Here is a 14,531-nt window from a genome sequence, read left to right on the forward strand (position 1 = left end):
ACACCCACCCCCCTCACCCCCCTGTAGAGGTGGCCATTCAGCCCAATGGCTCCATGCTGGCGGCAAACAATTCTGCCAGTCCCATTCCACTGCCCTGTTTAGTTGTTGACAGCGGCTGGAGATTGGCTGCTTTGACTGATTGACAGATCCATCACCTCACCACCCAGTTGGAACAGGCCCCCTGTTGTCATCCAACAGTTCCTGAGTTGCCTTATCTAAACATCTATCTCTAACCTCCTCCAGCCCTACAAGATTCCCACCTTCAATTCTGCCCTCTCGCTCATTCCAGTCGTGACACTGCTCCACCCTCAGCAGCCCCGCCTTCGGCTGGCAGTGCCCCATGGTCTGGAATTCCACACCCCTCCTCAGTCCACCAATCGCCTCCGAATCCTTCCCTTCTCCTTTCTATTCTGGTCACCTCCCCACCTCCACTCTCAGTCCTGATGCAGGGTTTCGACCTGAAACGTCAACAATTCCTTCCCCCCACCCCACAGATGCTGCTTGACCCGCTGAGTTCCTCCAGCAGATTGCTTGTTGCTCACACCACTACATTGTCCAAGACCATACTTAAAACCTACCTCTTTGAACAAGCCATTCATCTCTTTCATAACAGGTCATGTGGCAAATCGTTCCTTGACATTCCCTGGGGTGTATTGGCTACGTTACTTATGTCAGGCAAGCTTCATTGACAATGCCAGCCTTTACTATCAGTCCCTAAATACCCTGCAGAATGCAGCAATAACTCTTATCTCTAACATCTGGGAGGAGTTGATGGGAATGTGGAGAAATGAAATGAGATTAGCACAGGATCAGCATAAATGGGTGCTTGATGGCCTGTTTCCATGTTATATGTCTATAGCATGGGGCAGATACATTAGGGACATTTATGAGGCTCTTAAATAGATACATGAATGATAAAGAAATAGGTGACTATGTGGGAGGGAAGGGTTAGATACTTAGAGCAGGATAAAATGTCAGCCCAACATTGTGGGCCGAAGGGCCTGTACCGTGCTGTAGTGTTCTATGTTTTGTAACACATCCACATGGAAAGAATAAATTGGGATACATGGCTATAAGACAGCACGGATGTGGGTAAACTGTAATTTTTTTTAAAAAATCAGATAATAAAATCCCTGGGCTGATGATCAGACTTCGATCGAAAACAAAAGTTGTGTTCTCACCTGTTCATCCCTTTTCCTCCGTCCTCCTGTCTCTCCAATGGTTTTGATAACGCCAGGTCGGTGTAAGGTGGTGGAGGAGGGCGAGGTGATGCTGGTCCCTGGTAGATTGTAAGGGTGCGACCTGGAGTAGGGGCTGGACATGGAGGTAATGACGGTGGGTTGAACCATCCACTGCAGGTCCTGGCTGGTGGTGATGGCAGTGATAGTCGGGACAAAGGCGCTACTGGATCCCGGCATATCTGCACGATACTTCTGATGGGGGGGGGGGGGATGGGGGAGGTGCAGAAATTAAAGAATAAAACAAAGTCAGTGAAACCCACTGCCGAAGCCCCATTACAGTACAGTCAAAATCAGAAAGTGTTGGAAAACCTTAGCAGGTCAGTCAGCGCCTGCAGAGAGAGAAAAACAGTTGACATTTGAGGTTGCGACCCTTTGGCAGAACTGGGCACTGTTTTTCTCTCCACGGATGGTGCCTAACCTGCTGAATTTTTCCAGCATTTTTCTGGTTTGGTTTCAGATTTTCAGCATCTGCATTTTTTTATTTTCACAGTACAGTCAAAGCCTTGTTCACACAGACCCCTTAGAAATGTCACAGAAAAATTTGACTAATAGCCAGCACAACTCGTTTAAGAATGGAAGGCAGGAATAGCTGTCAGCCCCTCCAGCCTACTCTGGCACTCCGTCAGATCATTACCCACAGCACACTCTCCTGCCTGATCCCCAAAACCCTGAGGTCAAAAATTTCCAGTAACCAACTTAATCCCAAACTTAGAGTCGTTGCAGGAAAAAAGGAAACCAAAGTACTACAGGTGCCAGAAATCTGAAACAGAAAATGTTAGAAACACTCAGCAAATCAGGCAGCATCTGTGGAGGGCGAGAGAGGCTGAGAGAGACACACAGAGACAAGTAACATTGACATGCAACATTGCATTGTATATCCTGAGGAATGGCCTTAGTACTGGACCATTTTCTTAACAACTGCAGTCCTGGTGACGATTGTGCTCACATACTGATGTTGGTTAGCAGTTTTCCCATGGATAATGAATACATGCCCAAGTCAGGGTGACTTATGACTTGCCATGCAGGTTGATAGGGTTGTTAAGAAGGAGTATGGGGTGTTGGCCTTCATTAGTCGGGGTATTGAGTTCAAGAGCCGCAACGTAATGTTGCAGCTCTATATAACTCTGGTCAGACCACACTTCACACTGTTGTGTTCAGTTCTGGTCGCCTCATTGCAGGAAGGATGTGGAAGCTTTAGAGAAGGTGCAGAGCAGATTTCCCAGGATGCTGCCTGGATTGCAGAGCACATCTCATGAGGATAGGTTGAATGAGCTAGGGCTTTTCTCTTTGGAGAAAAGGAGGATGAGAAGTGACTTGATAGAGGTGTACAAGATGATAACAGGCATAGATCGAGTTGACAGTCAAAGACTTTATCTCAGGGTGACAATGGCTAACATGAGTGGTCATAATTTTAAGGTGATTGGAGGAAGGTATAAGGGGGATGTCAGAGGTAGTTTTTGTTTTACACAGAGAGTGGTGGGTGCATGGAATGCACTCCCGGCAGAGGTTGTGGGGGCAGATACATTAGGGACATTTAAGAAACTCTTGGGTAGCCACATGGATGATAGAAAAATGAAGGGCTATGTGGGAGGGAAGAATTAGATAGATTTTAGAGTAGCATAAAGTGTTGGCACAACATTGTGGGCCGAAGGGCCCGTACTGTGGTGTAATGTTCTATGTTCTCGTTAGCATAGTTCCTACAAAATGGAATAGAGGTTTTAATGCATCTTCCAGACTGCAAACCCCAAAACTGCTTCTGACATTCAAAAAGTAATGAACTACTCCAAAATGTCAAACTAGGTTACAATTTGAATGCATCTCAACCATCGGGCAACCTTGTGAGCTTGGATGAAGCCTTTCAAATTTTTGGTGGAGCTTATAGCTGTGTAGACAGTGCATGCAAAATACACACACACACACACACACACACACACACACACACACACGGACTGAATATTTAATTGCATCTTGTAGCAAAACTGATTGCTAAGATACAAAATGTTTCTAAGGATGAGAGATTTTCGTTGTGTGGACTGACTGGAGAAGCTGGGTCTGTTGCCCTTGGAACAGAAATTATTGTGTGGGGATCTGATAGAGCGATTTAACATCACAAAGAGTAGATGGAGAGAGACTGTTCAAGGGTTCAAGAACTCGGGGGGGAACATAGAAATGAAGAAAACTGGCAAAAGAGCCAAGAGTGACATAATGAAAATTTCTTACACAGCAAGTGTCTAGGGCTTGTAATGCACTGCCCTGGGTAGTAGTGGAGGCAGATTCAATTGTTTTGTTTAAAAGGGAACTGGATACATGTCTGAAAGGGAAGAATTTGCAGGGCCATGGAGTGATGCCAGGAAAGTGGAACAAGGTGGATTGCTCTTACATAAAGCCAGTACAGACTCAATGGGTTGAATGGCCTCCTTCTATGCTGTAACCACCCTGGGATTCTGTGAACTTTTGGTGGGTATACTCCATTTCTCCATGCCCTTGAAGCAAACAAAACCTTGATGTCATAACAGGTTAAAGTCTGTTTCCGGCCTCTGTGGCACGTTCTGGCAGTTCTTACTGAACTACAAACACAGGACTACTAGTTTACAGTTGGATGGGAGAGCAAAATTTTACAGACTCACAATATGTATGCTTTCTGCAAAAATTACAATCACATTAGAGCTGTTTACCAATGTAAAAGAAAGACAGATCTGCAGGAGGGTCAAATGTGCTTTAGCAAATAAACTTGTGTGCACACATAAACACATCTCTTCTATGTATGATGGTATTAGTGAGCATTTTACAATTCAGATTGCCTGGATTTATTGGATGCTAAATCACGTTCTGGGTGTGACCTAAGAGGCCTCAAGATGAAGGCATTGATAACATCTCTTGCGGCTATGTTAAGTTTGCACCTATAATTGTTGTTGTGCCTTATATATAGGCTGCTAAATACCATTCAGTTCCATGTCTCAGTGTATACTGACCAGTACAACTACGCAATAAAATCCCTTACATTGACAGCCGGGTGATGAATCTAACCAGACAACCCAAGTATAGGATGCAAATATAATATTGGTCTTAAATCCTTATCAAAAGTAATTGTCTTGGTGAAGCGGCCAGCATAATCAAAGACCCCACCCACCCGGGACATTCTCTCTTTTCTCCTCTTCCATCGGGTAGGAGCCTGAGGGCACGTACCACCAGGCTCAAGGACAGCTTCTATCCCGCTGTGATAAGACTATTGAACGGTTCCCTTATACGATGAGATGGACTATGACCTCATGATCTACATTGTTGTCACCTTGCACCTTATTGCACTGCACTTACTCTGTAGCTGTGACACTTTACTCTGTACTGTTATTGTTTTTACCTGTACTACCTCAATGCACTCTGTACTAACTCAATGTAACTGCACTGTGTAATGAATTGACCTGTACAATCGGTTTGTAAGACAAGTGACAATAATAAATCAATACCAATACCAATTGTAGTTAACCAATAAAGGTGGTTACTTGTCTTTGGGATTGCAAGTAGCCCATTAGCTGGATAAGTACGCAAAAAGGATTTTAAAAATATATGCAGGGCTTCAGGGAGAGAGTGGGACTACCTGGATTGCCCTTACAGCAGAGACAGTACAGACTCGGGTTCGATGGGCTGAATGTCCTCCATTTCTGGGATCTGGATGCAAGACTGGTTGTAAAGCTAAAACCTCTAGTCTCCATCACCCCTCCCTACAAACACAAAAAATATACACGCACACAAACACGGCTTCTTCCACTGTGGAGGTTGCTGTTATCAGCATTTTCAATTACTGTTCAGCAACAAACCTCGGGACTGGAGCCTGTCTCTGCCTGCCTCGGAGGGACCCAAGGTGGAATGATGACATGTTGAGCCTGGCTCTGTGCGGCCCCCTCTTGACTGGTGCGGAGGAGAGCTCCCCCAAGTACCCTGGGCATCCTCAAGGCACATCGCTGGAACACAATCTCCGGCCGCTGCTGGTGTGGGATCTTGCTGTGTACTAACGAGCTGACCAATTTCTCACACCAGCAGACTGGCCGCGCAACACAAAGGTTATTTCTTGGGCTTCAAAGGCCCTCTGCCGTACCCCCGGGATGTGACAGGCGCTATAAAAATGCCAGACGTTCTCTCTCCTTTCTGTGCAATAGAGAGGTGGTGTTACATTAAGTAGATTTCCCTGCAACAGAGTCGTCGACTCAAACAGCGGGGAAACAGACCCTTCCGCCCATCGAATGCCTGGCGGCCGTCAAACACCAGTTACACTAATCTTATTCCCGGCAAACCCACCCCCCCCCCCCTCTCATATTGTGTTCACCGGGGGAAATTACAGTGGCTAGTTAAGCTAACATTCAGATGTTGCCTTGTCCCGGGACAAGGAACGTCCAACTCCGATTGGCAACAAGAAATCCGAGAGACACATTGTTGAACACAGGCGAGGGCAGGGAGAGGGAGAGAGACGCTGAGTTGATGGGGGTTGGCAGCAGGATTTTATTCTATAAGAAAAACAGTGCAATAAGACTAGACATATTCCAATCCGGTATGACTTCAAACCGCAGAGCAAGGAGCCAATAAAACGCCCACTGTGTGACAGGGAGAGAGTTGGGGTGTCGCCAGCATCTGCCCATGAAGCAATGGATTTCCAGTAATCCAACACACACACCGACAGAGTTAAAATGTGGGAGCCAGAGAGAAGCTCTCAACCCACGGGCGGTTGGAGGTTCCACGAAAACTGCTTAAATTCCAGATAAATCCAAGGGAGGGTGGGGGGAAAAGTTCTGAAAAGACCCGAGGAGGAAGAGAAATACTGCCAACTATTGCCCGGAAAGGGTTTGGTTTTAAATGACAATTTCGGGAAGGATTGTTTCATTACGGAGAACCAGCAAGGAAAACGCACAATTTACAATCTCACCCTGTCTTCTCCGGCCTAGTCTGCTTTTCCTTGCAACAAAGTTGAAGCAGAAAAGTCTGGAGACGGATCTCTTTTCTAATTTAAAAGGAAGATACAAGCGACAAAGTTCTAAAACCGATTTTGTAATCCCTGCCCTTTCTGGCCTTGCGCAATATCCCCTTGTACTCGCCCCATTTCTTCACCGACCTTAAAAGCAATAACAAGGCGTGAAGGATTGCATTAAATAAATACAATTACATCAGACCAGGGCTTCAATTAAAGTGACAAGCGCCCCGAATTGTGACGAGTTGGGAAATGGGAAAGCATTTGTTAAACCGAACCTTCAAAATGAGGAATTGCAACAGAAATGTTCTAATAAATTAAAAAAAACTGATTTCGTTTCAACGGGAAAGGTTTTGCCATTTTTTTCGCCAACTTTGGGCTGGAGTAGTTAATGAGAGGGTGGGGATTTGTAGCCTCTGCCCTCAGTGGAAAGACTGACTGCGTCTGAATTTTATTCCCGATTTCTGGTCGGCCGCTTTTGAGAAAGGGGGAAGATTTATATTGAAGAGGTGCGGATGAAATCTGAGCGGGGGGAGAGAGCTGGCGAAAGAGAAGACTATCTGGAGAGAGAGAAAGAGAGAGGGTGCGAGAGAAGAAGACAGACAACCGGAGAGAGAGAGACAGAGCACGGCAGGCAGACAGAGAAAGAGAGTAGAAGACAGAGAGAGCGCGCAAGACACAGAGAGAGATTTGTACAGACTTAGAGAGAGAAAGACAGCAACACAGTGAAAGAGAAATATATGGACTGAGAGCTTTGCACAGGGATTCGGGGAGAGCAAGGGGGGGGGGGGGGAGTCGTAAACAGACCCAGAAAGGCACAGGAAAGCTCCGCAAAGATCTGTAATGGCAGGATAACTACAGCTACCAGAGAGGAAAAAAAAACGAAATCCGTAGAGAGGTTGAGAGCGGGAGCCCGGGATCGACCTTCTCCCGGGAGAGGACGGGGTGAAATCCCTGCGAACGATCCGAGACCAGTTCACCTCAGTTCGGGACAAATTAAACGCCAGCAGAAAGATCTCGCCCCACAGATGCGCGTCCCATTAAAACAACCAAACTCGTCAACGCCAAGCGTCTCCGGCGACGCGGAAACATCGCAGACAGTGCCAGTGTTTAACCTGCCCCTCTCAAAGCCCACCTGCACACACGGAGACCATCTGACGCCGCTCAGACCTGGTGATTCAGTGCTCTCTGCGCTAGTATTTCAAGAAGCCTCTCAGACGGTGAACAGGCACACGGTTCCAGTGCCAGCGCAGAACAACAGTTAACAAGCGCCCGGGAGCAGCGTACAACCCACAGAGAGTGGGGAGGAGGCAGAGGGGAAGGATCTCTCTCTCTCTCTCACACACACACACACACAGACCAACTCTCTCCACCCTCCAAATCTCCAGGTAGAGAACTAATTTAAGAGCGTCCAACCAGCTCAATAAAACAACTTGGAAGTAAATCCAGAGTTCGATGCTCTCAAATGAAGCAGATTTGTTTGGGAATGGATTTGAGAGACTACAGGACCTTGCCCCATCGACAGCCCCACCCCAGCTCTCTCTCTCTCTCTTCACACACCACCCCAACCCCTCCTCCTCCTCTCTTCCCCCACCCCTCCCGGTCCTTACCTGAGTGCCGCTGATCGGCCCGCTGTTACCGAACACGTTGTCCGCGCTTCCCGGGGACGCGCTGCTGCGGGAAGACGTGTCGTATTTCCCGGGATATTCCTGGTACATGATCCCCCACACAAATCAATCAATTGTGTGTTTGCTTTTCTTTTCTAACAAAAAAAATAAAGCGTATTCCTCCTGGGTAGATTTGATCCCTGTGTTTGTATATATGTTGACAAATAAATCCCCCTGCTTAAACAAAGTCAAGCCTCTTAAATAAAAAAAACTATCGCTTCTGTCAAGCGTTTCCAAGGTGTGCGCTTGTCACACCCGTTCCCCCTCTCTAAGTTTTACAGATTGAAGGGGCGCCAACAATCCATAAATTTCGTATTTTCGCCCCCACCCACCCACCCGAACTTTCTAGATTGAAACTTTAATAACTTTTTTTAAAAATCGTGGTCCCCTTTTTTTTGCAATACACTTCTTCCCTTTCGCGGGTTCGATCAGGTTGGCAAATGACTAATGATTTGCGTTGCACCGCCCCCTCTATCTCTCTCTCTCTCTCTCTCTCTCTCTCTCTCTCTCACTCGGCCGACAGTCTGCGAGTTGCTTGCAGCTTCGCTCTCGAGGTGGATGACTCAGTTCCCTGGTATTAAGCCTGCTCTTTTTATTTCTGACCCTCCCGCAGCCGAGGGATTCACGTCAAAGCCGGCGGATCCGCCCAAAGCTCCTGCAACCTCGCCAAGAGCCGGTGCCAAAGTTTCCGCCGGCTCATACCCTCGGCTCCCACCTCCCCCAACTCGAGGTTGACCTTTCCTTCGGTGCATTCGGGCACAAGTGTTTATAAAGGCGCTTGCAAGCTTTTCGGCGGTGGCCTTGGAACAGTGTGCGAATCATGGTTTACATTCGAAGATCTGCTCGATGGTTTCGTCCATTGACGCAAAGTGATGCCTAAAAATGGATATTTGCGTCAAATGATGCGAGATGTGGGTTTCCTTGGTTAACGTGACGTCTGTACGGAGGGATTCCCTTTTCCCGTATTCGAACCATTAAAGAGACAGGGCTTGATGCCCCCCCCCCCAACTTTCCTCTCTCGCCCCCCCCCCCCCCCCCAGTCACCGGTCCCCACCACAGAAACAGAGACCCCAGCCACCCCTCTTCTGCCTGTTCCTGGTGGGGGTTTGTTCTACACGCTCCGGGTCACTTATGAGTCCGCCTTATAGCGACCGCCTGCTTGTGATGTTGGACAACTTTCCTGCTTTTTTTTATCCGATACCTTCCGCTCGCTCCCACGTCGGGAGAGAAGCGAGAGGCGAATCTTCCCTGGATTAAAACGTGAAAGTGCGCGGGATAAGAGGTTAAATCTTGGCGTGGGTTAAACGTGTAAGGCGAGCAGGAGACCTTCCCCTGGGTTGAAAGGTTGAGCGTGCCAGAGGTTACACTGTGCAAGACGAGTGCGTTTGGGGAAAGGATATATCTACCCTGGATTAAAATGTGAAGTCCCCTCGGGAAGGGTAAAAAAAAGCACTGAGATTCCAGAATGAAGCGAGTTAAAGCGTTTAAGATATTCGATAATTTAAACAGCGGGTTGAAACGCCTTTGTCAACGATCGCCTGTCGGGGATAAAGACATTTCCTGCGTTGATGTGGTTCAGTGCGTGTGAAGTGACCAGTTAAACAGGAAAGTTCCCATTTAAAATCTTTAAAAAAAACACATTGAGTCTATACTTACTTTAAGTTTTAAGAATGAGGTTTTTTAAGTGAATTTTCATCCAACGTAGGGAGGTAAACAGGTGCATCCAGTTGTCTCTCTCCGGATTTCACATGGTGAGTATGACCATGTTATTTCCGCGCCCGAGGGCTCCTGTGATAACCCCCCGACACACTGTTTCCCCTGCCCCGTGTGGAATTCAACCGTCAGTAGGCTCGCTTTCCGTCTCTGATCAGCCCACGGTTGTACAGTGATCGTTTCACTGGGACACTTTAAGTGACACACGGAGACAGTCCAGCGAAAGAGGGCGGTTCAAAGCCCCTAGTTGTTTCCATGTTGGAAAGAAAACATGTTTGGCACTGGTTCTCCCGCGTTGGAAACCCAACATTTACGCGATACTTAAAAATGAGCGTTTTATTTTTACCCTTTGATTTGTGCTAAAGGTTATTATACAGTGAGTAGGATTTTCCATTCCCAGAAAGTACAACTCACAGAATCATAGAGTCATACGGCTCAGAAACTGGTCCTGTGGGTCATCGTGTCCATTGCCGATTTATAACTGTACTTATCTGTACTAGTCCGACTTACCCGCATTAGGTCCGATTCAAATGCTTCTTAAATGTAGTGAGAGCCAGCACTACCCTCTCACGTAATGCGTTCCCGATTCCAACTCCCTGGGTGTTTAAAAAAAATCCCCTTCATGTCCCCTCTGAACTTCCTACCTCCCACTTTAAACCTCAGACATCCCCACTAAGGGGAAAAAAAGATTCTTATTATCAACCCTGTCTCCCTCATAATTTGATACACTGTACCTCCGTCAGGTCATTCCTCAGCCTTCTCCCCTACAGGAAGACAAGCCCAACCTGTCCAGTCTCTCCTTGTAAATCTTGTGCATCAGTTCCACCGTTTTGGTTTTTGCAGGTTGCTGTCACTTTTAAAATGTCCAAGTCATTCACGCAATGAATTAAATGCAACTGAGTGGCTACAACACTAGCAACAACAACTTGCTTTATTTTTGTAGCATCTTTCATGTGGAACACCAAAACATCTTACAGGAGCACCATCCACACAGCTGACGTGATATAAGGACCTGTGACTAAAGGTTTGGTCAAAGATACTGAGGTTTTGTGGGCAAGCTCTAGTCACCTGGAGTTTTATCCAAAGTCCCAGAGCAACAGTGATTTTATAAGTCATTGGAGATTCCAAGACAAATATGCAGAATCCCCAGACAGGAATGTTGTGAGGAAGGCTGGACACCTGGAAGTTGCAAGAGAATTAGGAGGTTTTGCATTATGGGAATAAACCAGAAAGTGCTGGAAGTGCTCAACAGGTCAAGCAGCATCTGTGGGGGGAGAAGCAGGGTTTCAGGTCGAAAACTCTTCAGCAGAACTTCCAGATTCTCACTCAGACCTGGTATTTTGGTCTTCTGGTCTCTGCAGTTCAGTGATTTTCATTCACGTTTGTTTTCAAGGATTGGAAGGGAGAAGGAGGATGTGGTCAGCTGAGAGTGACAGGGGTGCTGTTAGGAAGGTAGGCAGTTATACAGTCATGTGGTTATAAAATGTTATAGCACAGCAGGCCAGCCCATCCACGTCATAGTGTCAGACAGCACAGAAACAGCTCCTTCATCCCACCACATCCAAGCCGAACATCAGTCACTGATCCCGTTTCATTCTCCCCACATTCCCATCAACTTCCCCCCCCCCCAAGATTCTACCAGTCACCTACACACCAGGGGCAACTTACAGCGACCAATTAACCCACCAACCTGTACGTCTTTGGGATGTGGGAGGAAGCCGGAGCACCCGGAGGAAACCCACGTGGACACAGGAAGATCATGCAAGCTCCACATCGACAGCATCAGAGGTCAGGATTGAAGCCAGGCTTGTAGACAGCTTCTATCCCGCTGTTATAAGGCTATTGAACGGTTCCCTAGGACGATAAAATGGGCCCTTGACCTCAGAATCTTCCTCGTTTTGACCTTGCACCTTATTGTCTGCCTGCACTGCACTTTCTCTGTAACTGTAACACCTTATTCTTCATTCTGTTATTGTTTTCCCTTGTACTACCTCAATGCACTGTTGTAATGAAATGATGGCATTGCAAAACAAGTTTTTCACTGTACTTCAGTATATGTGACAATAATAAACCAATACAATTCAATCCCATAGAGCAGTGCCTCTCCCAACTGCGCCACTGTGCTGCCTATACCAGATGAGTAAACTACTGGGCCAGAACATTCAGCTCATCATTTGCTGGCTTGTTCCTTCACCATTCTGGGCAGAACACCGTAATGTAGCAGTTAGCGTAACGCTATTACAGCGCCAATGATCGGGGTTCAATTCCGGCTGCTGTCTGTAAGGAGTTTGTACGTTCTCCCCATGACTGCATGGGTTTCCTCCGGGTGCTCCAGTTTCCTCCTACATTCCAAACACATATGGGTTAGTAGGTTAACGTGGATGTAATTGGGTGGCACGGACTCATTGGGCTGGAAGGGCCTGTTACCGTGCTGTAAATACAGCTTTTAAGAAAAACACACAGCGGCCATCAGTAGCCACCCATCAACCTTGCTGGATCCCCACTGGTGAATTCAGCACCTCACCACTGTGTGTGCAAAAGGTCATATGACTGGACCTGATCACAGCAGCCTTAAAGGAATGCCCATGAAAAACATTTTAGATTCATCTCAGTTTGATTTCCTGGTCTTGTAATGGAGTGGGTATTTAAGAATGGAAGCAAGTAATTTTGATGGCATGGAAGGCAATAATTATCGTTGGCTACTCTCTTATAACACCATAAGACATAGGAGCAGAACTAGGCCATTCGGCCCACTGAGTCTGTCTGGCATTCAATCACATCTGATTTTTTTTTCAACCCCATTCTTCCCATTGAGCTGAATGCATTCTATGCACATTTTGCACAGCAGGGGAGTGGATTTTCACCACCCGCCCTGACAGCGTGCAATGCACCCAGACCCACAGTCACTATTCTGGATGTAAGATCAGTCTTCTGGAGAGAGAACCCACAGAAAGCATCTGGCCTGGATGGAGTCCCTGGTCGTGTCCTTAGATCCTGTGCAGATCAGCTGGCGGGGTACTTGCAGACATTCTTAACCTCTCCCTGCTTCAATCTGAGGTTCCCACCTGCTTTAAGAAGACCACTATCATCCCAGTACCTAAGAAAAACAAGGTAACGTGCCTTAATGACTACCGACCAGTGGCTCTGACATCCACTATCATGAAGTACTTTGAGAGGCTGGTCATGGCATGCATCAACTCCAGCCTCCCAGACAACCTTGACCCACTGCAATTTGCCTACCGCCGAAACAGGTCTACAGCAGATGCCATCTCCCTGGCCCTACACTCATCTCTGGAGCATCTGGACAGTAAAGACACCTACATTAGACTATTGTTTATTGACCACAGCTCTGCCTTCAATACTATAATTCCACCAAACTCCGAGATCTGGGACTCAGCACCTCCCTCAGCAACTGGATCCTCAACTTCCTGACCAACAGACCACAATCTGTAAGCACTTCCGGCACGATTATCCTCAACACTGGTGCCCCACGAGGCTGCGTCCTCAGCCCTCTACTCCCTATACACTCATGACTGTGTGGCCAGATTCTACTCCAATGCCATCTACAAGTTTGCAGATGATACCGCGGTAGTGGCCTGTATCTCAAATAACGATGAGTCAGAGTACAGGAAGAAGATAGAGAGCTTAGGAACATGGTGTCATGACAACAACCTTTCCCTCAATGTCAGCAAAACAAAAGAGCTGGTCATTGACTTCAGGAAGGGGGGCAGTGCACATGCTCCTGTCTACATCAGTGATGCCGAGGTTGAGAGCTTCAAGTTCTTAGGAGTGAACATCACCAATAGTTTATCCTGGTCCAACCACGTAGATGCCACAGCCAAGAAAGCTCACCTTCCTCAGGGGGCTAAAGAAATTTGGCACATCACCGTTGACCCTCACCAATTTTTATCGATGCACCATAGAAAGCATCCTATCTTGATGCATCACGGCTTGGTATGGCAACTGTTCTGCCTGGGATCGAAAGCAACTGTTGAGGGTTGCGGACACAGCTCAGCACATCATGGAAACCAGCCTTCCCTCCATGGACTCTGTCTATACTTTCGCTGCCTCGGTAAAGCAGCCAACATAATCAAAGACCCCACCCACCCAGGACATTCTCTCTTCTCCCCCCTCCCATCAGGCAGAAGATACAAAAGCCTGAAAGCACATACCACCAGGCTCAAGGACGGCTTCTATCCCACTGTTATAAGACTATTGAATGGTTCCCTAGTACAATAAGATGGACTCTTGACCTCACAATCTACCTCGTTTTGACCTTATTGTCTACCTGCACTGCACTTTCTCTGTAGCTGTTGCATTTTATTCTGAATTCTGTTGTTGTTTTAGCTTGTACTACCTCAATGCACTGTGTAATGAATTGATCTGTACGAAGAGTATGCAAGACAATACATCAGTGCCTATGACAATAATAAACCAATTCCAATTCCAATTCTCCCGCATTCTCCCCATAACCCTTAACCCCCTTACCAATCAAGAACCTATCAATCTCTGCCTTAACTACACCCAATGACTTGGCCTCCACAGTGCTCCGTGGCAATGAATTCCACAGATTCACCACCCTCTGGCTGAAGAAATTCCTCCTCATCTCAGTTCTAAAGGGACGTCCCTTTATTTTGAGGCCGTGCCCTTGGATCCCAGACTCTCCTACTATCCTCTCCACGTCCACCTTATCCAGCCCTTTCAGTATACAGTAGGTTTCAATGAGATCTCCCCTCATCCTTCCTATCTGTATGCAGCACCCATATCATAAAGTCCGACAGCACGGAAACAAGCCTTTCAGTTCCCTGAGTCTGCACCAACCATCAAGCACCCATTTACACTGATCCCATTTTATTCTCCCCACATTCCCATCAACTCCCTCCCAGATTCTACCACTCATTTATGCATTAGCAACAATTTACAGCACGAAGTAACCTCCTAATCCACATGACT

At 47.0% G+C, this 14,531-nt stretch overlaps 1 protein-coding gene across 6 annotated transcripts in view; it reads right to left on the minus strand.

The window, feature by feature from the left end:
* The window catches only part of fosl2 (FOS like 2, AP-1 transcription factor subunit), a 50,177-nt gene extending 40,430 nt beyond the window's left edge, over positions 1 to 9,747 (minus strand). For 2 of the 6 annotated variants that reach the window (XR_007957059.1, XM_052025332.1), the window contains exons 1-2: positions 7,809 to 8,173; positions 1,182 to 1,433 (exon numbers count right to left, since the gene is read on the minus strand). Coding sequence is in view for 5 of the 6 variants with exons in the window: in XM_052025332.1 (XP_051881292.1) it covers positions 1,182 to 1,433; positions 7,809 to 7,916 (360 nt within the window). In the remaining variant the exon portion in view is untranslated. Of the gene's footprint in view, positions 1 to 1,181; positions 1,434 to 6,156; positions 6,960 to 7,333; positions 7,729 to 7,808; positions 8,174 to 8,377; positions 8,427 to 9,521 lie in introns of those variants that run through there. The other 4 variants (XM_052025327.1, XM_052025328.1, XM_052025330.1 and 1 more) reach the window with 4 other exon arrangements.
* Between the last annotated feature and the right edge of the window lie 4,784 nt (positions 9,748 to 14,531).

This window comes from Pristis pectinata, chromosome 10, assembly GCF_009764475.1.
Source record: "Pristis pectinata isolate sPriPec2 chromosome 10, sPriPec2.1.pri, whole genome shotgun sequence".
In the NCBI taxonomy this organism is placed as follows: Eukaryota; Metazoa; Chordata; class Chondrichthyes; order Rhinopristiformes; family Pristidae; genus Pristis; species Pristis pectinata.